Source organism: Martes martes, assembly GCF_963455335.1.
Source record: "Martes martes genome assembly, chromosome: 16".
Classification (NCBI taxonomy): Eukaryota; Metazoa; Chordata; class Mammalia; order Carnivora; family Mustelidae; genus Martes; species Martes martes.
Window position 1 is genome coordinate 59678924 of NC_137904.1, and position 15402 is coordinate 59694325.

The 15402-nt window shown below is 46.5% G+C and overlaps 2 protein-coding genes across 3 annotated transcripts in view; one reads left to right on the forward strand and one right to left on the reverse strand.

Annotated features, from left to right (window-relative positions):
- Positions 1–5991, reverse strand: part of RECQL5 (RecQ like helicase 5) — a 35123-nt gene extending 29132 nt beyond the window's left edge. The window contains exons 1-6 of the mRNA XM_080825787.1: positions 5737–5991; positions 4371–4492; positions 2526–3044; positions 2299–2404; positions 1675–1786; positions 340–502 (exon numbers count right to left, since the gene is read on the reverse strand). Coding sequence (XP_080681913.1) covers positions 340–502; positions 1675–1786; positions 2299–2404; positions 2526–3044; positions 4371–4492; positions 5737–5857 — 1143 coding nt within the window. The 5' untranslated portion in view covers positions 5858–5991. The remainder of the gene's footprint in view (positions 1–339; positions 503–1674; positions 1787–2298; positions 2405–2525; positions 3045–4370; positions 4493–5736) is intronic.
- A 686-nt stretch (positions 5992–6677) lies between these two features.
- Positions 6678–15402, forward strand: part of SAP30BP (SAP30 binding protein) — a 36329-nt gene continuing 27604 nt past the window's right edge. The window contains exons 1-3 of one of the 2 annotated variants that reach the window (XM_080825470.1): positions 6678–6826; positions 8068–8177; positions 10449–10496. In XM_080825470.1, the coding sequence (XP_080681596.1) occupies positions 6721–6826; positions 8068–8177; positions 10449–10496 (264 nt within the window). In that variant the 5' untranslated portion in view covers positions 6678–6720. The remainder of the gene's footprint in view (positions 6827–8067; positions 8178–10448; positions 10497–15402) is intronic. The other variant, XM_080825471.1, reaches the window with a different exon arrangement.

Genomic DNA, 15402 nt, shown 5'->3' on the forward strand with positions numbered 1-15402 from the left:
TTGATTTTGGCTCAGGTCATGATCTCAGGGTTGTGGAGCCTGCTTAAGATTCTCTCTCCATCTCTCTCTCCACCCAAACAAAACAAAATCGAAAAAACCACAAGGCAGGATTGATCTTGGCTATGTAAAATGAAAGGCACACAAATGTTAGGGAAAGAGTCTAACCTCGCGGCTGCAAGCTCCATATTCACCAGCATACTATTGCCCCCACCGCTATCCCTCCTAGCCCCAGGAGCACCCCTGTAGCTTACAGGAGCTCCATCTGGGTTCAGAAATAAGATGTGTGAAACTGGAGAGTGGGGGGCTTGGACAGAAAGGGGTCCTGCTGCCCAGATTTACCTGGAGTTTTGCTACTTCCTTCCTGATCAGGAAACTGACTTGGTCCCGGTCGTTCCTGGAGTAATAGAGACGGCACCAGGAAGGCTTCCCGTCCCTGCCTGCCCGGCCAGACTCTTGGTAGTACCCAGCCATAGACTTGGCAATATTCCAGTGAGCAACAAACCTGAAGGATCCAAAGGGACAAGCAGCGTGAGCTGTGGCAGAAGAGCTGAGGGGAGGAGTGATCAGAATCAGGAAACAGTGGTCATCAAGAGCAGGGAGGCTAGCAGGTTTCAGAATAAATGTGACCAAGACCCATGCATCCAATCAGTAGGCCTTCCTGCCTGGAGTGGCCCAAGTTAAAGGCCACTTCAGAATTAAAGGGGGCAATTCCAATCCATATGAGAAACCAAAAACTCACAGTCATGACCCAGAGGAAAAAGCACTGGGCTTAAAGAAACAAGGTAAGGCCACTAAGGAGTTGCATAACCTTGAGTAAATCCCTTCACCCTCTTGGATGAGAGGGAGAGATAACATTATTAAATACCTACTATGGGCCAGTTTATGTATTTGTCTCATTTAATTTTACAGTTACTATCAGGTGAGATAACTCCATTTTACAGACAATGAAATGATTCAGGAAAATGTGTACAAGGTGACACAGCAAGGGGACAGCAGAGCTAGGATTTGGGCCTAGGGTTGTCAGACTAAAGTTGGCCCTAACAGGCCACAGCCAATGCAGGGTCCAAACTTGGATTCCAAAGTCTGTGTTCTCTTAAATGTGAGCACACAGACTCATTCCTCCCCTGACCAACCCAGCTTCCCTGTGAGTCTTAACGAGACCATGTATGCAAAAGTGCTCTGTAAATCATTGGTATTAATCAAAGCAAAGGGCTTCCAGCCGTAGCTGAAAATCTCTGGAATGTTAGGTGGGGCTAGAGGTAAAAGACTTCCCAGCAGTTGCCAGGGTGGGTCTAGGAGGCTGGGATGTACCCGTCTCTTCTAGATTGTCAGTAAACAGTAACAAGGAATGCTGTGTAACTAGACATTGCCTTTGATTTTCCACAGGGAGCAATTTTAGACAGTCCGTTCCAGTGAGGGAACTGAGCTGCCTTAATGGATGGGCCTGATGGCTGCATGCTGCCCTCTACTGGGGGATGGCAGAGCCTGCTGCACAGTCACAGGAGAGTGGGCTGCATAGCACCTGTCACCATGTGGGCTATGCACTGCGGATTCTCTCCTGGGGCCTCCTTCCCCTCTGGCCCTAGAAGGAGCATGTGTCCTTGAGGCAGAGCACTAGGCAGCCCACTTGAGCCAGGGCCCAACTGGGAAGGGAAGGCAAGAACCATCACTCACCTGACATTGGCTTTGTCCACTCCCATCCCAAAACTAATGGTTGCAACAATGACAGGGACCTTCTCCTCCATCCACTCGTTCTGCACCAGTGTTCTTTCGGAAGCCTTCAGCCCTGTGATGGAGGGGAAAGGTGATGAAGGGAGCCCGTATTTCCCCTGGAATCTACCTCGGGTTTGTTACTGTATTGGGCGCTATACACACACCCGGAATCCATCACTTACCAGCTGTATGGCCTGGGGCCATGCACTTCACCTCATAAAGACCCTGGCCTTCGTGGAGCACAGAGCACTCAATAAGCGTCAAAGCCCAGATTCAAACCCAAGTCCACTGGCCTCCAAAACCCGTGCTCTTTCCATAACACCAGTACCTGGACTTCTAAAAACTCATCACCTGCTGCTGGAAGGACGCAGGGTGAGAAAGAGAATTCAGGAGTCATAGTTCTCATTTTAGATCTCATTTGTGTCTACACTCCTTTTTATGAACGTAAGGGAATTGCTTTAGCTCTGCCTGGGTATCTGGAGAAAGAGGACAGACCATCTGGTCATCCGGGATCCTTAAAGAACCAGAGGCCCACTGAGAGGCTTCTGAGATGGAGGCAGACCCCACGGCCCAGGCGCCCCTCACCTGCATGGTAAGCCTTGGCACTCACTCCCCTGTAACTGAGCTCCGTGGCCAGCTGTTCGCAAGCCTCTCTGGTCCTGCAGTAGACAATGCCACAGCCGGACAGCAACTGAATGAGGAGACACAGGAAGAGAGTGAGCATTAAGGACAGAACAATCTGTCCGTTTTACTGTGGCCTCCTCTAAAAGAAGCTCTCGCTCTTTCTCCCGCCAGCCTCATAGGTTCCTCACCCCTTTACCAGCTTTCTGTCCAAGAGCCTTAAGGCAGAAGTCCCGCAGGTTCCCGTAGGGATCAGAAAGCAGCTCTTTGAACTGCACGTCATAGAAGAGGTTGGCCCGAAAGCAGGGAGTCTTGAAGGTGGCAACTGGCTGCTTCAGGTGCAGGGCAGCAAATACATCCTCTTGGACTTGTGGGGTGGCTGTGGCAGTCAGAGCCACACACGGGGCATGGGCCAGGCGGGAACGGAGGGTACCCAGACGCAAGTAGTCAGGACGGAAGTCATGCCCCCACTGAGAAACACAATGAGCTTCATCCACCACCAGGTAGGAGAGCAGGTGACGGGACACCAGTGAGTTCAGCGTGGGCTGGAAGGAGGCTGAAGCCGCCATCTCCGGCGTAATGTACAGAAGTTTGGTCTGTGGCTTTTCTCGCTCTAGATCAGAGAGCAGCTCTTTTTTCTCCTGTGCTGAGAGTTTAGAGTTCAGGGAACTCACTTGTACCTTCAGAGCCAGCAAGTGATCCACTTGGTCCTGAGGGAACAAAGGAAAGAGTTCACTGAGGGGAAGACCCGGTGGTCAATGTCACCTTGGCTCGCTGGGCATTTCCCAGCCATAAATGTCCTCCTCCCAACCTCCAACATCTTCTCTGTGCACAGGAGTACAGGAGCTGCAGTGGTTGAGAGCACAGAGTCTAGAGACAGACAGTCCTGGCTCATTTCTGACTCACTGAATCACCACAGGCTCTTTGGCTTGCTCTGACACTCTGTTCATCCTGTAAAACTGGCAACGACCTAAGAGCATAGCTGTTGGCATTAAATGAAATTTTACACTGCAAAAACGAAATGAATGCACATAAACCATTGAGTTCAAAGCCTGAGACCTCGTGAAACTCACGAAGCACTGTTCCTATCACTCCGTCTCTCTTCATGCTGGATGGCTTTTAACCGCATGGCCACACTTCCTCATTTCTTTTTCTGTCAGCCCATCTGCAGGCCTTAAATATACCCAGAGGTGGAGAGCAGATGCTGACAATGTCCCAGCCCGTTTAGATCAATTTCGCTTTCTATCCATCTGCATCTTCTAACCTGTCAAAAGTGCACATGTGTGGGGCACCTGGGTGGCTCAGTGGGTTAAAGCCTCTGCCTTCGGCTCAGGTCATGATCCCAGGGTCCTGGGATCAAGCCCCGCATCGGGCTCTCTGCTCAGCAGGGAGCTTGCTTCCCCCTCTCTCTCTCTGCCTGCCTCTCTGCCTACTTGTGATCTCTCTCTGTGTGTCAAATAAATAAATAAAATCTTTAAAAAAAAAAAAAGTGCACATGTGTGTCCATGAGTGAGTGTCTCACTCATATGTGTATACAGACATAGTTCCATACTCCTCTGGGTGGAAAGTAACAAAGGAAGGTGAGAGACCTCAGGCCATCGAGACACAGAAGACTCATTCATAACCCTCCAGAGTGATATACACTAGTGGAGCCCCCACATTTGGGCAATTCAGAAACCCAACACAGAAAGGGAGATAGGCAAATTGAAGAAAATAAAAGGGTAAAGACCAGAGCACCTGGGTGGCTCAGTGGGTTAAAACCTCTGCCTTCGGCTTGGGTCATGATACCAGGGTCCTGGGATCGAGCCCCATATTGGGCTCTCTGCTCAGCAGGGAGCCTACTTCCTCCTCTCTCAATCTCTCTCTCTCTCTCTCTCTGCCTACTTGTGATCTCTGTCAAATAAATAAATAAAATCTTAAAAAAAAAAAAAAAGGGTAAAGACCAAACAAGAAGTAACATTTCCAGCTCAAAACAAAACAAAACAAACCTTCCCCTAAACTTTTTGGGCTACCATCTTCACTCCCCTAAGCCTCACCTGAATCAAAGCAATGAGTGGAGAGATTACGATGGTGATGCCTTTGGCCAATAGAGCAGGGAGCTGATAGCAAAGGGATTTTCCTGCCCCTGTGGGCATGCACACAAAGACATCCTTGTCACCTGCAAAAAGACAACAACACTTAATAGTTCATGCCTGGGGGGACCTGGGTGGCCCAAGCAGTTCAGTGTCTCTAGATTTCAGGTCAGGTCATGATCTCAAGGTCGTGAGATCGAGCCCAGCCCCACTTCAAGCTCTGCGCTCAGTGGGGAGTCTGCTTGAGATCCTCCCCTTCCTATGCCCCTCCCCACACTTGTGCACGAGCACACGCTCTCTCTTGCAAATAAATAAACAAATCTTTAAAAGAAAATAAATAAATAAATAAATAAATAAATAAATACTTCCTGCCTTTTATCCTTTACTTCATCAAGGCTGTTGAAAAATGAGAGTATAGGAAATGCACCTAGCAGAAAGTTCTCGATATAATGCTAATTTCCTTCCCATCCTTCCTGTGTAAAGGGTAGAGATCCAGAGAGATTTGGAAATGGGCACAAACCATTTCCAGTAATGGCAATAACAACCATGAGGGTGAGAAGTCTGAGTCTGCTGGGATATGGATGATGGAATTAAATAGTCATGAAAAGTTGAATATTTCTAGATGAGTGGGCCCAGCTGTGGAGACAGGGAAGCAACATCACTTAGAGATCTCTTGTTTATAAGTGTTATAATGTAATTAATATTACATTGTTGCTTTCCTCTTGACAACCCCCATTTTCCAATGTATCTCAGGTTTACAGTACTATTACTCCCTCCTTCCCTATTTAGGACCCAGGTCAATCTTCAAAAAAGGGCTTAGAGGGGCATTTGGGTGGCTCAGTCGTAAAGCATCTGCCTTCGGCTCAGGGTCCTGGGATCAAGCCCCACATGAGGCCTGCTTCTCCCTCTCCCACTCCCCCTGCTTATGTTCCCTCTCTTGTTGTCTCTCTAACTCTGTCAAATAAACAAATAAATACATGTTATTATTATTATTTTTTAATAAAGGGGGGTTGGAAGGTCAGTGGCTGGATTAGGTTATTCCTGCCACTCCCACTACCGCCCACACACAAACGAACATGAGTTGAAATCTAAGAGTTGTTTTCAAAGATAATCGAGGATGCTGGCTATGGAATGTAAGAACCAGAAGAGCTGGGTGATTCTGCCAATAAAACTGAAAGTTTTAAGTGACAAGTCTACAAGATTTCCAACAAACACCGACCAAGGGTGGGAAAGTAGGAAGGGTCGAAAAGGAGGGCTTTTTGAAGCACCCTCAGGCAATGCTACAGTACAGCCAGCACAAATGCAAACGCAGGTAGTTTGGCAATGTTACCTCTCACTACGGCCATGGTCGCACTCTCCTGTAAAGGTGTCTTAAAAGAGTCAAACCCAAAGACCTTCTTCAACGTGCTCCGGACTCGACGTTCAGGGTCAAAAGAAGGGCGGGTGCTCATCTTAGCGACAGGCCGTGGCCAGAAGTTAAGGTAAAGGTGATGATCATATGATGGCAACGAAAACCCTCTGTTCCGCTTCTAAAATACTGCTCATTTTTCTCTAAGTAAAATTTGCTTTATTACTCTCAAGCAATATATTATTTCCAGCTAAACAGCTCCAGATGAACAGCCTCCAGCAACACATTGCCGGACAATTAACATCTCCACTTTCATGCTCAGGAAAACAGAAACACTGAAATATCCCATCCATGATACAGCACAGGCTAGAAATCAGGTAACTAGAAGAAACTCAAACTGTATCTTTGGAATAATTTGGAGAAGATGGAATTGTTTTTCTAAGATCCACCTCCCGCTCCTTTTATAAGCGCTGGTCTCACGGCCATTCTTCCCCCAGAGCCCCGACCCCTTCTTCCGACCTCCCGGGGGAGAGATCATCCCTCTTCCTCTAAGCCCCACAGATCCGCTCCTTTCTCCCTTCCCCGGCCGAAGCCTCCCTCTCTTCACCCCAAGATATCAGAGCTGGGCGCGGGCCACCCAGGAGCGAAGGACTCTTGCCGGGCCGCTGCTGCCCGCCGGTCGGGAACTACTCGAAGACCCCCATAAGCCACCCCAAATTCTGAGGAGCCGAATGGCTGGGAATTGTGTCAGGGGAAAACCCACTCAACTTTATATCTGTCGCGCGGTGATGACGTTTCGGCAGCTCCGGTCCGAAGGGTGGGGCCAGGCGCAGAAACGGCCGTTTTGATTGGTTCCTGGAGGGGAACCGGCGCGGGTTCTCCTGGGATAGGAAAAGTCGCCTTTCTGTACGGAAGTCGGCGATTTTGAGTCGTAGAAGTGAAGCATTCTGGGATTGTGGGAGTAAGATGGCGGGGAAGAAGAATGTTCTGTCGTCTCTGGCAGTTTACGCGGAAGATTCAGAGCCCGAGTCCGACGGCGAGGCTGGAGTCGAAACGGCGGGCGGCGCGCCTGGTGAGGCCCGAGGAGGGAACTGGAAGGGGAGAATCTGGTGTCTGCTTGGAATGCTGCTCACCTAGCAGAGCGGGAGGGAAAGAGATGGTTATTGTGCCCCGAGTGTCGGGTCCGGGAGCCTGGAAGCGCGATCAAGGCTCTGGTTGGGACAGAGTAGACGCTCTGGAATAAAAACCGGCCATCTCCTTCCGTTGATTCGATTATTCTGCCGAAACTTTTGAAAGGCTCCTTGCCGGGCAGCGTGGGACATAGGGATGGATGGAGAGAATCCAAAGTTACCTATTCCCTCCGGGTTCACTGTGTAATGGGGAGAGCGATGAGTAGAACGTACGTGGAGGTTGATAAAGGTTGTGTCTTGTTAAATTTATAACTTCGCTTTAGAAATGTGCCCTAGACGCATCTTGGAGCCTTTAAAGATATGTATGTCTGATCTCGCTGATGAGGGAGTAATTCGTAGATTTGGGGTAGGATCTGGGCGTTTTGTGAGCTTTTTAATGCTTCTCAGTGATTCCCTTACTCTGTGAGCTGTTAAAGCCCATCAGTGATTTTGTTGCCCTACTCAGGTTGAGAATCACAATGTTAGGAAATGAGAACAGATTTCTTCGGGATCATAAAGCAGCAAGTTACCTATCATATCTGGGCCTTCCTTTCCTCCTTTGGAGGTTAGCTACTCTCAGTTTTTTGTGGTGTCTTCCAGTTGGGAGGTTCTCTGGTGGTTTCCGAGTAATTTGTATCATTTTATATTTTTTGTTGTTAGGTTGTTTTGGTTTAAAGGTAGAAGATGATTTTGTTTCTCAAGTAGGTATGATTGGTAGCCCTTTGAGGGTCCCGGTTAAAGCTCCTGTTCGTAGGGAGGACACACAAAAATGAGGACAATGGAGTCCTTGTTTTGTATGAGAAGACAAGTTCTGGTGCTTCTGGTACAAGGTAGAGATACCCATATCAAAGGAGGTTTTCAAACAACCTGCAACAATAGTAGCCCGGAAAAGAGAAGGCTTCAATTAGCATACTAGGTGGATAGGAAGCATGAAAGAGAGAATTTGGCATTTGGTTTTCTTCCATGTTCTTTTAATGATTTTATCCACTAAATTGTGTTCTTTCCAAAGCAGATTCTGGACCTATAGTCACTTACACGAGGTTTAAGGCACCCCTTTGATCTTCGGGGCTAGTTCTGGCCGCTCAAAATATTGTCTTCCATTTTTGTATGCCTTCATTCGTTTTTCTTTTTTCCTCTGTTTCAGAGGAGAAAGGTGGATTAGTATCTGAAGCCTATGGAGAGGATGACTTCTCTCGCCTCGGAGGTGATGAAGATGGTTATGAAGAAGAAGAGGATGAGAACAGCAAACAGTCGGTAAGTAAATCTGTTCCCAAATCAAGAGTTGCTCAAAGCACCATTTCATTTGTCAGAAACCTTTGAACTGTACCGACAGTATTCCATTCCATGGCTAATGTCATTCCCCTCTGTTCCCTTGCTTTTTGTTTGGTTTCAGTTGAGGAAACCGGGTTGGATATCAGTACTTCTGTTTGAAAACAAAACTTATTTTCATCCGGACCATTTTGTGTTAACTTTTGAATTGAAATTGGGGGGAAGAGATAATGGACTATTTCATTTAAGCGAGATATCAATGAGTGTTTCATATGGGTTTTCCCAGTTAAGACAGTTTATTCCATTTACAGCAATGCATTCATCCTAACTGGTGTATCGTTTATATCTGCTGTTGACTCTGTACTATTTTTAATCTTGGTTGGAGTGTATTGAAATCTTTCAGCTTTTTAATGAGATTAGGAAGGGAAATTATTTAGTTTTTTATTTGTGGTTTGATCCTTCTTAACTTCTTTTTTGATATTTTACTTGCTCTTTTGATAAGAGTGCCTGCCGTTCTTGAGTACAAATCTTCCCTGACATTTAGTATGTGCTGGCAACAAGGAAAAGAGAAGTTGTGCCTTAATTAAACAGAAAGGCTTTGGATATATTATTGCCTGAGTCTTAGGAGCCAAAGTTTATAACAGCTTGGAGAGAAAGCAAGGATTCAAGCTGATGCTTAGCACAAAGACATACAAAGTGAAATCTGGATATAGCATCTGGTTATTCAGCAACACCTTTAACCAAAATACTTAATGTACTTTACTATTTGTTTGAAAGTTTTCTTGTGCATTGATATTTAAATATTAGTGTCGAAAGACGTTTTAAGTAAAACAAAAATACATTTTGTATTTGATGCTCTTTTGGAAGATATCTTCATGTCCGCAGCCCCACCATTAATGCTGATAATTAAGAATTAACTAAAATTGTTTAGAAAAGCTTTGCAAATTGTTTTCTTTTCTTAAGTGCACCCATACTGGCTTAACACCGTAACTGTTCTCTTAGTAAGTGTGCATGATACGTTTCCGAAGTGTTGTTCCACATTGCTTTGCTAAGAATTTTCATCATATTTAAGCTTTACATCATTCTAGTAAAATCCTCTCATCAAATCCCAATGTAGACATTCTAAAACGTGATTGTATTTGGCCGAGCTACATCTCTGATTATTTGGCATGATTGATCTCATTTTAAGGACATCATGGAGATTGCATTTAACCCTTTGGGCTCACTGGCACCTGGAAGGACAATTAAGTCTTGAAACTATCAGTATAATTTGTTCGAGTCTCACAGGTGGCGTTTATATCAACATCTGGGGCGCTACTTGGTGTTTGGGTTAAAGTGTAGCTCGATTGAAAAAAGCAATTTCAAATGAAACTTAATTTTTTTCCCCCTGGGTGTTAAGTTAAAGGCTCTTGTGCATTGGGGTGTTCTGGGAACAGACATGGATATAGCTGCGTAGTAGGGTAGCTGAGCTTTGACCTTCAGTAGCCTTCCGTGGAATGGTGGGCTAGCCCGTGTGAGGCTGTAGTGCACACTTTAGAGAAGGCCTTGTTCACGTAGTGATTTGTGTCACGCCGGCTGTTTGGATCAGGAGCAAGACTGGATAGAACGGGTCAGTGGCAGTTCTGTGAGTGCTTGGGCGGAGGCAGAGTCTGCCCGGCTGGGACCCAGGAAAGGCCAGGTGTTGGTCTTTAGCCCTTCCCTGGGTCACTTGCCCTGGTCATTTGACGCCTGCTCTCCTACTGTTCATGTAGCTGTGACTGTTCCTGGGCTGAAGTGCTGGGGTGTGGTTGTGGGGGTGGTCATGGCACTCTGACCGTGAACCATGTCATGGTAGGTTTGGGTCTGATGTCCTTGTGTATATGAAAGGCAAAAAAGGAAAAAAAGCTTCTCATGTTCCCAGTTTTAATAAGCAGTATTTCATTAGAAACACTGTGTCTGTTTTATCCTGTGGGGCCTGGTCTTATTCTTTTCTGACACATTGCAGCCTTTTTCCATGTTTATATATGTGATTTTTAATCTCAGGCGTTTTCATCGCTCTAGACTACGGCACTGCTGGAGTCACGACTTTGAGCTGCTGATGTTCTTCTCTCCACCCCCACCCCCGGAACATCTCCTTTTCCCCTTCTCTTCCTCTAGTTCTGGGTCATAGGGCAGGGGAGGGGTTCTTGGTGGGATGGCTCCAGCCCCTAGTTATGCATGTGAGAACCCTCAGGCCCGCTCCTTTAAGCTTAATCCTCTAAATTCTTTGTCTTGTAGGAAGATGACGATTCAGAGACTGAAAAACCTGAGGCTGATGACCCAAAGGTATTTGGTGTTGGCTGTGGTGGGGTGGCTGGATGCAAACAAGGCATTGTAACATTGTGGCTCAGTTCCTATGTCTGGGCCAGCTCAGTCCTGCTAACACACTTTGCTAACACACTGTGCAACCACGCGTACATTTTCTGTGTTGAAACCAGCTTTCTAAAGAAAGGGGGTCACCGTGGAACGAGTAAGTCCTGAGGCAGCTTGGATTTCCAGCATTGCAGATAGTGCCATATCTCCAGACTAGAAAGGCGAGAGGCCTGGCTGAGCATAGCAACCTGCCTCTGCTCTTAGCCAGGTGGGCTTGGTGGGGTCGCTGCACCTGCAGGTTGGTTAGATGTGGGAATGTCTCTGGAATCAAGAAGCCATAGGGCTGCCTTTGTACTCTTCGGTTGTCTAGAAGTGAGGAAGGGCCATGAGAGGGTCAGAGTGAGGCCTCTCCCTACCTTTTGGAAAAGCTGTACCTAATCCTTGTTTCCCCAGGCCCATGACCATCTACTTTTAGGTAAACAGAATGGGCTTTCTGAAACAACATCGCCATTTCTTCTGATACTTCCCTCCCAGTAGCAGCTGGGAGTCATTAGCAGCATTTGCTGTCATGCTCCTTGACCTATTTTGATGAGGGGTAAGGACCACCCCCACCCCGTGCTTTGTGTCAGGTAGGCTTGCTGGACTGTACCCTGTGCCTGTTGAGGACACATTCTTTAGGGAACAAACATTTCTCTTTCAAAGAGAAAGTCTGATTCTATCACTCTAGGCCTGGGGAATATGGGCCTAGTTTTGTGATTAAAAGCTACTTTGAAACCAACCGAAGCCTTCAAGGCAACATAGTAGAATTTAGAAAATTATACCAAATTATAATCAAAACAATAGTGTATCTGAAAATAGGGCACGGGCTGTTTCAAATTTGAACCGATTCTGTGTTTGGATAGAACTTTGTGCAGCCATTCTGCTAAGCCCGTGAGAGGCTATGGATGATACGGAAAACACATTCTCCCAAGGAAGAAAGCTTGGGCACCAGCACTCAGAAGAAAGAAAAAACTTGAGCCCTAGGTACTGCAGATGCCGCGCCTTTCTGTGCCAAGTTAAGGAACTCAAGGTTAACTCATCCAGGCATTCTAAGCATAAAACCGGAGGGCAGACCTGTGGCCCGGGTCAAGGGCGGCCACCCCGCTGCTTGGGCTTGCAGAAGGAAAATGGCAGTAGTGGTAGTATCTTCTGTCTTAGTATTTGGGGTGTGAGGGCCTTCAGGCCCAGGCATGAGATAAGCCTGAGGAGTCGCCAAGTGCTGGAACTTCATTGTGGAGGAAGAAGAGGGTTTGTGGGACCTGGAGCCTTTGTGTATGTAGTGGCTGGCCTTTGCTTAAGGCTGGAAGGCCTTCTGGGGAAGTTGGCTAGAGAAAAAGGTGCAGGTACTCTGCTGTCACCCCTTCTGGAATACAGCAAGCTAAACAGCAAATCCCCTGGGAATGAGGTTGGGGGTGAGGGGGCCAGAACTGGAAAATAGGTTAAAGTGTCTCGGGTCAGCCTTTCTCGGTACCATGTGAAGGTTGGGAAGACGTGTCTTTTTTTTTTTTTTCTTTTTTTAAGATTTTGTTTATTTATTTGACAGAGAGATCACAAGTAGGCAGAGAGGCAGGCAGAGAGAGAGGGGGAAGCAGGGTCCCCGCTGAGCGGGGACCCTGATGCAGGGCTTGATCCCAGGACCCTGAGATCATGACCTGAGACGAAAGGCAGAGACTTTAACCCACTGTGCCACCCAGGCGCCCCAAGATGTGTCGTTTATACTCAGCATTTGACTGATGCGCCTTACTATATTTCATTCAGTCATTTGAACTTCAAGTCTGGTTGTGTCATAAAAAGTGTTCTGGAACAATGTCTGTTCTTGAGAGGCCCTCGGAGAGCAGAACGCAGAAGCCACTCTTACAGTGACTTGTAGTTCTTTTGGAGGATGAGTGTGGAAGGGGTCAGACAGAGCTGTACATGTCCTTACATTCAAAAATCATGAGTGTTCATGGCACCACAAGGACTGGAAATAGTCGTCTCTGCTCCCCATGCCTTAGTCCTGGGGCTGCCTTCCTCTCCTGCCTGAGCCGGCCTCAGACTGTCTTCAGGCAGCAGTCTCCACCTCAAACCCCTCCCAGTCCTTCCTCTATTCTGGAACTTCTGGTAGCATGCTTAATTGATTTTTAACTGTATATATCTATATAGATGTATAGATATATATTCTTTACGATTTATTTATTAGAGAGAAAGTCTGTGCATACACATCCTGGTGGGATGTGTATCCCTCCCTCCCCTCCCTCCCCACGGGAGGGAGAGGGAGAATCTTAAGCAGACTTGACTGTAGGGCTTGATCTCATGACCTTGAGATCATGATCTGAGCCAAAACCAAGAGTGGGACACTTAACCAACTGTACCTCCCTGGCACCCCAACTTTTAGCAATATTTTTGAATTCCAAGCCTTCAATTTTGAATATTTCTACCTTAAGTATGTGAAGTTTCTAAAATAGGATATGTTACCAGGATGCATTAGAGGCACCATTTATTTTGTTAGCAAATGGCTTGATGTCATTTCCACCAGAACTGTCTTTTCTACCAGATGGCACTGCTTCCTGCTTTGGCTTTTATCATCATCATCATTATTATTATTAGTATTATTATTTAAGATTTTATTTATTTATTTGACAGATAGCACAAGTAGGCAGAGTGGCAGGGAGAGGGAGAAGCAGGCTCTCTGCTCCCAGGACCCTGGGATCATGACCTGAGCCAAAGGCAGTTACTTAACTGACTGAGCACCCAGGTGCCCCTTATTATTATTTTTGTAAAGATTTTATTTATTTGTCTGAAGGAGAGACTGAGAGCATGAGCAGGGGGAGGGGCAGAGGGAGAGGAGCACGGAGCAGGGCTCAATCCCACGACCCCGAGATCACAACTAGAGCTGAAATCAGACACTCAGCTGAGCCAGCCAGGCATCCTCTGCTTTAGCTTTTAAAAATCTGCTTTTCATTTCTTAACTACAGCAGTTCTCAAAACATTTTGGTGTCTTTGCACGGCTAAACACCGAGGATCCCGAAGAGCTTCACTTCATTTGGGTTTTATCTATTGGTATTTACTATTTTAGAAGTTAAAACTAAAAAAATTTCTGGGGCACCTGGGTGGCTCAGTGGGTTGAAGCCTCTGCCTTCGGCTCAAGTCATGGTTCCAGGGTCCTGGGATTAAGCCCCACATCAGGCTCTCTGCTCAGCGGGGAGCCTGCTTCTCTCTCTCTCTCTGCCTGCTTCTCTGCCTACTTGTGATCTCTCTCTATCAAATAAATAAAATCTTTGGGGGGAAAAAAAAAACTGAAAAAAATTTTAAATAGTTGTCATTTTAAAATAACAAACCCACGGGCACCTGGGTGGCTCAGTGGGTTAAAGCCTCTGCCTTCAGTTCAGGTCATGATCCCAGGGTCCTGGGATCGAGCCCCATGTCGGGCTCTCTGCTCAGCGGGGAGCCTGCTTCCCCCTCTCTCTCTCTGCGTGCTTCTCTGCCTACTTGTGATCTCTGTCAAGTAAATAAATAAACTCTTAAAAAAATAAAATAACAAACCCATTACATATTAATGTAAATCACATTTTAATGAAAAATAACTGTTTCTGAAATCGAAAAAAGTTGATGCAAAGATGCACGGTTTTCCCATTGCGCAGGTTTCCTTAGGGTCAGACGGCCATCTTGGTGCACAACTGGGTTCTCCTCACCGTTCCTGCACTCACTCTGTTGCAGTGTGTTCTTTTGGTTGAAGTAGTTAAAGAAAATCTGGTTTCACAAACCGGTCATTGGGAAGAGGAAAAATATTTTAATAGCCCCTTAGGTGATTGTGGATCTCTTCTTTGATACTTGATCAAAATTCAATATGCAGTGGTTTCCTAAAAGTTACTCCTACCATGGAATGTGATACTTTCTCAGTGACCTTTTTTTTAAACCTTTCTTTTAGATTGTATTTATTTATTTTAGAGAGAGCGCTTGAGAGAGAGCACAAGCAGGAGGAGGGGCAGAGGGAGAACCAGGCTCCCCCCTGAGCAGGGAGCCTGATGTGGGGCTCAATCCCAGGAACCCTGGGCTCACGACCTGAGCCAAAGGCAGACGCCCAACCAACCGAGCCACTGAAGCACCCCTGAACTTTTTTTTTTTTTTAAGATTTTATTTATTTATTTGACAGAGGGAAAGCCCACAAGCAGGGGGAGTGGCAGGGAGAGGGAGACGCAGGCCTTCCGCGGAGCAGGGAACCCAATCCAGGGCTTGATCCCAGGGCTCCGGGATCATGATCCAAGTTGAAGGCAGATGCCCAACGGACTGAGTCACCCAGGTGCCCCCTCAGTGAACTTTTTGTACTCGCTTTATTGAAGTCCCCGGGTCTGCCTAACACTCTGAAGGGCTGTTTTATCCACCCATGATATTCCATCCTCAGGCGCTGGGATTTGGGAAATGTTGGTTCACCAAGTTATGCAGATGTGCAGTGCTATATTTTGTTTTCTGATATCCAAAAAATTGTATTTGTTAATGACATTACTAATCTCATTAGACAAGCCATTAAGTATTGGAAAGTTGCCTTTTCACCGCAGAGAGTATACATTTTCCAGGATGCTAATTTTTACTCAAGATCTTGAATTTTATTGTTACCAGTGAGTTCAGTGAGTTCTGTTGGAGTTTTCCTTGATGTGACAAGCTTCATTTTTTACATTTATTTTATTTTTATTTTTCTTTAAAGATTTTGTTTATTTATTTGACAGAGATCACAAGTAGGCAGAGAGGCAGGCAGAGAGGAGGAAGCAGGCTCCCTGCCAAGCAGAGAGCCCATTGCGGGGCTCGATCCCAGGACCCTTGGATCAGGACCTGAGCCGAAGGCAGAGGCTTTGCCACCCAGGCG